Consider the following 9,417-nt stretch of genomic DNA (forward strand, 5'->3'; position numbering starts at 1 on the left):
TCTTATACTTCCTCTATTTATAAGGCACATACGGACGTCTTGTACGGCAGTCTAGCCACAGAGTGAGCATGTAAACCAGCCAGAAAATACGCATCAATGCCAAGGCACCAAAATATGATTGCGGGTGAGTAAGACTCTTTCAAATCCCTGTTTTGTGACCTGAATTATTGCCACTGAAGTAGTGCAACTTTTAGCTTCACGTTTATCATTTAACAGTTAAGGTTCAAAAATTAAAAATGGCGTGTTATAAATAAATATTCAGATATAAAATATTGGGTTGACATCAATATTTAAATTTTCAGTTTGAGGAACTTCAAGGCTCAGCAGCGACTGACAAGTGTTAAGGCTGACATTTGTAGTTCATATAAGGTGACGGTGATGATGATCTCAGGAAGAAAATAAATATCAGAAATAATAGGTGTGTGTCCCTATAAAAAACACGCAAATTACACTTTGTGTGATTTTTATAGTTTAGAAGTGTTTAACATTTCTAGTTTAATATAATAAAAAAAACTCTACTGTGCCATTAATAAATTCACAGGAAACACTTAACACATCAGTTCATTTGTTCTCATGACTGTGTTGCTTTGCGCTTTTTTTCAAATTTGCTTATTTGCTTATGCTGTATTTTCTTTAAAATTAAATAATCAATTCCTGTTTCACTTGTTATTTTCCAGTAAATTTCTAATAATTCGGGAAATGTGCATTTGTTTGAACTGAATTTTCTGTATCTCCAGCTGTTCTGCTGCTGTGTGCTGTTGGGGCACTGTCTGATGATGGGAAGACCCCACCATGTGTGCCCAGTGATGAAGTAAGAGCTGCTTTAACTGGAAAATAATGGGGGGAAACAGCACAATTTAGTAGCTGCTGCACAATTGCTGAACTGACACATAGTAACTGTAAATAATATATGCACAAACCATTAGAACTCCAATATGAAGTAATTGCACTAATGCACCCTTTTTTTATAAACAAAAGAAAATATTCTTCACACTTTGTGTAGCTGTATTTTATTTTCACTAATGACAGTGTCAGTGTTTTATGAGTATGCAGAAACACAAAAATACAGAGCAACAAGATGATCTAAAACGTCACAGGGGGAAATGGTACTCTTGTTTCATTTCTTGAAATCTGTCACTTTGTCTCATTTCAGTAAAAACTCTGAGTCCAAATTTTATTCCAGTATAAACGTAATGTACATTTTTTAACCAGTTCATAGTTTAATATTTCCACACATGTAGTTGTGTGAAAAATGAAGTATACCCGCTTTTGTTTCTAAGGTTTTACATGACAGGACAAATTAAAATAATCATCTGACCCTTAGCAGTGACATTATTTGTTTAACAAATACTGAGTCAAAATGCCGAAGCTGTGTTTAAAAATATAAGTAGACCCCCAAGATTAAACAGCAATAGCTTTAATAATAGTTTTCTGTGTGAGGTCATCAGTCATTTTATAGCCCAAATTATCACCCCTACACCACCATGCTTCACAGTTGGTATGAGGTGTTGGTGCTGATATGGTGTGTTTAGTTTTTCATCATATGTGGTGCTGTGCATGACGGCCAAACGTCTCCACTTTGGTCTCAACTGCCCAGTGGACATTGTTCCAGAAGTCTTGGTTCAGATGTTCAGATTTGTTCAACTTTGCAAAGCTAAGCTGTGCTGCCATGTTCTTTTTTAGAGAGACAAGGGTTTCTTCTGACAACCCTTCCAAACAAGCTGTGTTTGTTCAGTCTTTTTCTAATTGTACTGTCGTGAACTTTAATAATTAAAATGTTAACTGAAGCCAGTAGAGACTGACATGTAGCTCACAAGCTTCTTGCTGATTCTGAGGTTTGCACTGTCTGAATTTGGGGTGAATTTGCTGGGATGTCACTCCTGGCAAGATTGGCAACTGTGTTGACTGTTTTCCACTTGTAAATAGTCTTTCTCACTGTAGAGTGATGGATTTCAAATGGCCTTGTAACCCTTCCCAGATTGAATGGGAGCAACAATTCCTTCTCTGAGATGATTGTTGATGTTGTTACACTTTCACGACCCAATGCTCCAGACCAGAAAACCACTGAAACATTTGTTTTATTACAGGTGCTCGTGATTACTAAACATCAGCACTTGGCTGCTACTTAAACCTCTTAAATCCTGTGGAAGTAATAAATAGTTACTTTGGTTTTTATGCAATGCTTCTCCATTTTTGCTTTATTTTTCTTAAATAACTATATAGTCTAATAATTTATGTGTTTTTATTTTGTCTTAATATGTAAAAATAAACAATGTTCATGCTTGGATTGGTGATTAACAATCTCTCAGCTTTTATTACAACTTCAGACAATTAATTGCTAAATCAACCTTTTTATGTGTTTTTGTAAAGCATTTTTTTAACATCTTGCCATCAGTGATTATTTTATTGCTACTTAATAAAGGAGGATTAAATGGTGGGTCTTCTTTTTCAGGCAGAATGTTTGCTACCAGCTGATTATCAGAATCGATCTGGTCCCATCACCAAAGTGTTGGCTGTGGGTATGAAACTCATCATCTCCCCGGAGATCCTCTCTGGATATCCTGTCTGCCACTGGATCAGAGGAGAAGACCGATTAATAACAGTGTAAGTGACCGTCTGTGTTTCTGTTTGGGTGCTTTATCTTTTTATGTATGTAAACGGAGACGTTTCCTTTAACCTCAGCAGAAATGGGAGTCAGTCCATGGTCACATCACAGTTTTCTGAGACAGATTCAGGGGAGTACACTCTGACCTGTGAATCCAACAATGCCACCATTCCCACGACTGTGATTCTTCATGTAGTAATGAGTGAGTAACAGCTTCTCATCTTCTTTCTTCTATAATACTCAAACAACCTGTTTGACCATAAATTAGTGATAATACAATGAATTTAAATTTTCTTTGATGTTGTTTAGAACGTCCAACAAAACCACAGCTGATGTTCGATGGTGTTGACGTGCCAGATACTTCCCCACTTTTTAAGTGTGTCTCTGAGGGTTTCCCCAAACCCACAATCAAATGGTCTGGGTAAGATGTTGTCCTTTACATTTGTATGCAAACTTTAGAATAGCAGCACTTCTTAATGTCTGATTTTAGACTGAATCATTTGGAGAGATGCTTTATTTTGGTGGGTGGTTGGGATAGATGGGTATTAGACAAGCTTTGATAATAATGTATGTCAAAGACACAGCGCTCTGAAAATATAATTTTACAGCACTAACATTTTTTTCTCTGTTTGAACAGTAACAATCATGAACAGAGTTTAAAGGGAAGCGACAGAAAGACAGAGAGCACAATATCAAGCAGTGAATATTATGATAGAGGAATGATGTGCTGTGCAACCAATGCTGAAGGACAAGAGTGCTCCCAACTGTATGACTACGGTAACTGGATTTAAATTAACTAATAAAAAATTTAATACATCTATAATGAATGTATCCATAAATTATTACAGGAGTTAATTTGAGTAAAATTTGGTTCAAATACTTGAAAAAACAATGTTTACCCAGACATTCACCAACTAATCTCAGAGAAGCAAATGACAAATTCTGCCTGAAAAAAAATATTTTTGATTTGAGGCCCTGATGTGTGTTTCAGACTTACAGAGAAGTGTAATGAACGAAGATGAGGTATCTACTGTCACCCTGAGCAAAGGTCAGTCTCTGCTGCTTCGCTGCAGAGTTACAGGATACGGTCTGAGATCACCTGTGTGGGAGAAAGGAGGAAAACAGCTCCATGACAGGACATTTTCATGTAAACCAGAGAAGGAGGAGGAGGTACAGTAATGTCCTGTAATCAGGGAGAGTTTCCTTAAACTTTCTTGTTATGTTTGTCTGAAAACTGACCGACCTCTTTAATATTCCTCAGTCTGAGACACAAAGTACTTCACTGATAATCATCCTGCAAATAATCATTATTATGGGTTTTTTCTTCCAGATGTGCATTAAAAATGACTCACATTTCGCTGTTCGGATGGCCTACCTGTCCATCAGATCAGTGAGAGAGGAGCACAACGGCACATACACCTGCACGAGTACAGATAAAAACTCAAAGTCTGTTCATGTTCATGTCTCAGGTCAGTAGACTTCATTTCATGTCATCATTATTTGAAACTGTTCCCACTGAATAAATCTGGTTTATTCTTGTGTTTCCTCAGATGAAGGTTTCCTCTCTGCACAGCTGGGTGAGACCAAGATCATATCAGCTCAGGAGGCATCCAGCACCTGCTTGCAGGCCACTGTTTCCTACCATCCTGTTCTCCAGCACTGTTCCTGGGAGACTCCTGACAAAAACAGGACTAAATGTGTCAGGCAGACATGGGTAACACAGCACAGGTACTTCAATGAAGCAAACTGTCACCATGTAGAAGTGTAAAATTATCCATTCATTCATGTTTTTCATGAGCAGCAACAGAGAACTGCTGCTGTCAGGTGTAGTCATGTGATATGAGGACTGTAATGAACTGTTTCTCAGGACTGTGAAGCTTTGTGATCGACTCATATCAGGAGATTATAAGTTACACCTGGAGGCTGGAGGACAAAATGAAACAAAGACCATATCAGTGTGTGTTGTAGGTGGGTTAATGTAGCCTTTGTTACAGTTATATTATTACTTAAATTTAATTATAATTTATATTTAAAATATGAGATTGTTTGACATCATCTGATTTTATTCCAGATGAACCAAAGTTCAACTTCTTGTTTAATAAGGATGATGGTACCCTCAACCTTGAGACTGTCAGTCTGGTGCCAGCAAACTATACCTGGATGTCTTGCTCTAAGTTCAATGACAGGTATGATCACCTGCACAGCCGTTCAGCTCAGAGAGCATTTTAGCTCTGATTATTTAAACTCCTTTTACTTTGTTTCACTGCAGCTGTGAAACGGACTCATCCTGGGATGAGGTCCCAGATGCATTTAACGCAGACTCTGATGTTTCCTGCAACAAGACGATCAAGAGCTCAGTGAGCAAAGACGTGTTAAAAGGAGACCTATTCAGGTTTTGTCTGACAAACTCAGTTGGCTCCTGGTGCAAAACCCATTACATGATCATCCCACCTCAGCCCTCTATTGGTAATAACAAGTCTAATGAATATATTTACTGAAAATATTTGATGAAAAAAAATCTAAAAGTTGTCATGCTCACATTGTTTTGTTTTGTTTTTTAGGTAAGCCACCTGAGGAGAACTCCTTCCTGCTGACAGTATGTGTGGTTCTGGCTCTGGCTTTGACACTCGCCATCATGGTGCTCACGTATTTTGTCAAAAAGAAGGTAAATATAAATAAGGTGTATCAGCATACATATAAATGCAAACACACACAAAGACATGACACCAAACCTTTTGTGTTTCCAGCAGAAACCTCAATATCAGCCTCAGCTTCAGATGATCCAGATGACTGGACCCAGTGATAATGATTACATCTACATCAACTTCAAGGACTTTGAGTATGACAGGAAATGGGAGTTTCCCAGGGAGAACCTTGAACTGGGTATGAAGTACACCAAGTTACAGGGTTAAATATATGCATCAACACATAAATGCAATGTAAAGTTTTACACTCTGTCAGTAAGAAGAAGTTTAAAAGAACATTTAAATATATGTAAAATTATTGATTTAGCTGCTAGCAGACCTCCGAAACCAAAGAACAAGAAGCCCTTCAAATGGTAGCAAGACGTACTTGAGGGCTTGCAAAAGACTGAAGCAGAAAAAGAGGAAAAAAAGTTCTTCTACATAAATGTGTTATCTGTGAAATATTCAGACTTTCCTCTTTTCATTTTTTTATGAAGAGTTTTACCTTTCTGGGCCTCAAAGTGTTGTCTGAACTCTGCAATACACCACGTTTAAAGAGGAAATGTCTCTTTGCCGGAACTTCTAACCAGATAGATATGTGAAACATATGAAGGGGCCCCAACAGGACACCTTTAAGAGGCCACAACTCTTTGGTTTAACAATCATTTGTCTTTAGTTTTTTTTTAATGGCAGAAGCTCAATCTAAAAACTAACTTAATGTGAACACTTTTTCCCCTCATATTTCATGACAAGGTGTTGATAAACGTAGTCAATTTAATATACAAAACAGACTTTTGAGTGTTTTTCTGTCCTCCTCAGGTAAAGAACTGGGCTCCGGAGCTTTTGGCATGGTGGTCCAGGCTACAGCTTATGGCATCAAAAAGCCTGGAGTCTCGCAGAAGGTGGCCGTTAAGATGCTGAAAGGTTGGTATTTGTTTCATGAGAAATGCAGAGCGTTAAAAGGGTTATACCTAAAAGTGCTAATCTTGTACTTGACTCTGCAGAAAAACACCAGACTATGGAGAAGGAGGCTTTGATGTCAGAGCTCAAGATGCTAACTCACATTGGACACCATGCCAACATTGTCAACCTGCTCGGTGCATGCACAGACTCTGGTGCGTTTAACGCAGCAGATCACGCACATGCACAATAGTCATCAAACTTGAACTCTTTCAGATGAGACCTACTGCCCTGGTTTCTGATTATTTGATGCTGTATATTAATGTCAAACAGAAGTTTTAAAATAACCTAATTTCCCCTCATCTAGGACCAGTATACCTGATTTTCCAGTACTGCTGTCATGGAGACCTGCTGAATTACTTGAAAAACAACTGTGAACGTTACCACAAGTCTGTCACCGACGCTTTTGACAAAGACCGTTTCAGAAGCCTCTACCACAACCTGCAGCTCAGGAAATGCCCCAGGTGAGACAGGTTTCTGTATCAGTGCTGCCGTTTGTTTATTTCTTAAATTATTCTCTGCAAAGTTGGTGTGGCATTACAGTTGTGTTACATTTGTCTTTTCTCAGTGCGCTGGAAGCACCAGTGGATAATTACGTGCCTATGTACACCGCTAACACAAGGGGGCAGGAGGACATCGCACTCCTTACCATCAACTCTGACAATGTGGACAGCTGTGAAGGTGAGAAACGTGATATAAAGCCAGCAGAGCATACACGTTATCATGGTGAAAAAAGAGACGTTTAAAAAAAGGTGTATGTGTGAACAGAGGTTGACACACTACTGTGAAATTCAGAAATGGTGGTTGAACACAATTTATCTGCAGACCCAGAGAGCTTTGAAACCCCAGACGAGCAGACGGAAGACCTGGAAGCCCTGACCTTTGATGACCTGCTGAGCTTTGCCTTCCAAGTGGCAAGAGGCATGGAGTTCCTCTCCTCCAAGAATGTAGGCGACAAACACCAGACAAACATCTGTCACCCAGCCTCTCTGCAGAAACACATTTAGTCTTTTTTGTTCCTCTGTGTTGATGATTAATTTAGACCTATATTGGCAGACCAAACCTGGAACACCTGTGTTAGTTTCTTAGTTCTTTGCATGTTGTCATAATATATCTATATTTGGGAGATTTGGAATTTTATAAACCGCACAGTTCGAGGGAAATTATTTAAATATAACTAAAATAAAATTGCATATCAAAATGAATACACAAAACATATGCTGACGACTGCTCCTTTTGTCTGCAGTGTATCCATCGGGACCTGGCAGCTCGAAATGTCTTAGTGACAAACGGCAGGCAGGTGAAAATCGGTGACTTTGGACTCGCCCGGGACATCGACAACGACTCCAACTACGTCGTGAGAGGAAACGTATGTTGGATGATACTTTTTCATTTTATATTATTCACTGACTCTTATGTTAATTACTGTGGGTGGGTGACTGAGCTCTGCTGCCTCACAGGTGCGTTTGCCAGTAAAGTGGATGGCTCCTGAGAGCATCTTCCAGGGAATGTACACCATGAAGAGCGATGTCTGGGCTTATGGCATTCTGCTCTGGGAGATCTTCTCACTCGGTAACTTTCACAAACATTAACTCATTGTGAGCAGCACATTCAAAAGATAAACAATCAGTTCTAACGTCTCAATGATGTTTGTCGCAGGTGTCACGCCATACCCGGGCATAAAGGTGGATCATATGTTCTATTCAATGATTGAGAGAGGATTTAAGATGGAGTGTCCATACTATGCCAGCGAAACTGTGCAAGTCTCATCTTAAATGTTTCATAAATGTACTAGGTTGTTTTAAGAAAACTATTATTTTAGGATTCAAATAAAGACAGAATCACATTAATACATCAGTAAAAATCAAAAATAATAACCTATTTCTGTTCTGTTTTGAAACTTTAGCTATTCCGGACTTTTAAATATAACTTTTGCTTTTATTACGTCAGTAGTGTTGTGTATGTTCTTCTGCAGGTATGGGATGATGCATAAGTGTTGGGCCCTGGATCCCGCTAACCGCCCCTCTTTCTCCAAGTTGGTGTCCTTCCTGTGTGACCTGCTCCTAGACCGAGAGGAGAATGTAGGCCTTAAAGAAAATCTCAATATTTGTGTTAAATTATACTCAAACATATATTTGAATGTAGCAGCGTAATCACTATCAGCATTCACTTTTTCAGCTCTACCAAAACACAATCAATCAGACTTGCAGCGACTACCAGAATGCGTCGACCATCGTTGACATGTCTGCCTTGACCAAAGCAAGCGAAGAAAAGAAAACCCAGGCCACCAATGACTACTGTCAAACCTGTGCCACTGAAGAAAAGAGAGCAGAAACATGTGCCGGAGACACTGTGGCAGCTGAGAAGGAGCTTCTGAAACCATCCGATGCAGAGTGATCGCCTTTATACCTTTATTTTTATCCGTATATCCAACAGCTTGCATAACAATACTGATAAAATGGTACTAACCTAAGATTTTAGAGTAGAATGTACTTGCTTTATATTATATTCAAGGATAGCGAGCAGTTTTGCTAAATTATGTTATTTTACAAAATTTTTTTTTATTTTGTGCAGTTTTTATTGTGCAGCTACAAAATACAATTATGAAACTAAAATATTCAGAGGAATGTACTTTAGAGATGTAGCTATGGAAAAAAGAATTCTCCATTACGTTTATATGAAGACTCAGGAATTTATTACATGTTGCATATATTACATTGTTATACATGGCAATGTAACGTCTATGTTTTTTTCAATACATTTATACGCCAGCAGGGAATGCAAGCATTATATTTTTTGTACACATTTATTTTTTTCATAATAAACTTTCTTTATATATTTTACTGGAACTTTTACACTATGTTACATTTTATCTACAACATTTTATCTTCCAGCATTACACCTGCAATAAAATGTACTTTAAATAAAGAAACTAATTTGGCCATGCCTGGTGTTTCCTCAGCTGTTTTATTCGAGTCTTGTCAAAGAAATAACAATCAGAATTTTTTTCATAAGCATTTCACAGGAAAATACTTTTTATATATACAAATTTTATTTTTCTCTTTAATGGTTTTGTGTTATACTAGAGTACAACACATTCAGAGTGAAAACAAACTGTGCCTGACTTTACAAATTAAGATTTGTTGGAAAAATCATGCATCAGCATGA

General features: G+C 38.1%; 1 protein-coding gene across 3 annotated transcripts; it reads left to right on the plus strand.

The window, feature by feature from the left end:
• Nucleotides 1-12: 12 nt before the first annotated feature.
• flt3 (fms related receptor tyrosine kinase 3) lies at nucleotides 13-9,196 on the plus strand. Of its 3 annotated transcripts, none has more exons than XM_087846137.1 (24): nucleotides 13-124; nucleotides 738-811; nucleotides 2,453-2,604; nucleotides 2,683-2,807; nucleotides 2,915-3,026; nucleotides 3,243-3,382; nucleotides 3,597-3,775; nucleotides 3,936-4,074; nucleotides 4,156-4,333; nucleotides 4,473-4,573; nucleotides 4,677-4,791; nucleotides 4,875-5,071; nucleotides 5,167-5,270; nucleotides 5,353-5,488; nucleotides 6,109-6,213; nucleotides 6,294-6,404; nucleotides 6,557-6,713; nucleotides 6,818-6,930; nucleotides 7,075-7,196; nucleotides 7,496-7,618; nucleotides 7,710-7,821; nucleotides 7,909-8,008; nucleotides 8,225-8,330; nucleotides 8,428-9,196. In XM_087846137.1, the coding sequence occupies exons 1-24, from the start codon at nucleotides 97-99 to the stop codon at nucleotides 8,644-8,646; spliced, it is 3,048 nt and encodes a 1,015-aa protein (XP_087702263.1). In that variant the 5' UTR covers nucleotides 13-96; the 3' UTR covers nucleotides 8,647-9,196. The 3 variants fall into 3 exon arrangements, with proteins under 3 accessions (XP_087702263.1, XP_087702265.1, XP_087702264.1); XM_087846139.1 differs by having other exon boundaries at nucleotides 5,356-5,488; XM_087846138.1 differs by having other exon boundaries at nucleotides 2,686-2,807.
• The last annotated feature ends 221 nt before the right edge of the window (nucleotides 9,197-9,417 follow it).

This window comes from Neolamprologus brichardi, chromosome 9 (genome assembly GCF_056152115.1).
Source record: "Neolamprologus brichardi isolate AB-2024 chromosome 9, ASM5615211v1, whole genome shotgun sequence".
Taxonomy (NCBI): Eukaryota; Metazoa; Chordata; class Actinopteri; order Cichliformes; family Cichlidae; genus Neolamprologus; species Neolamprologus brichardi.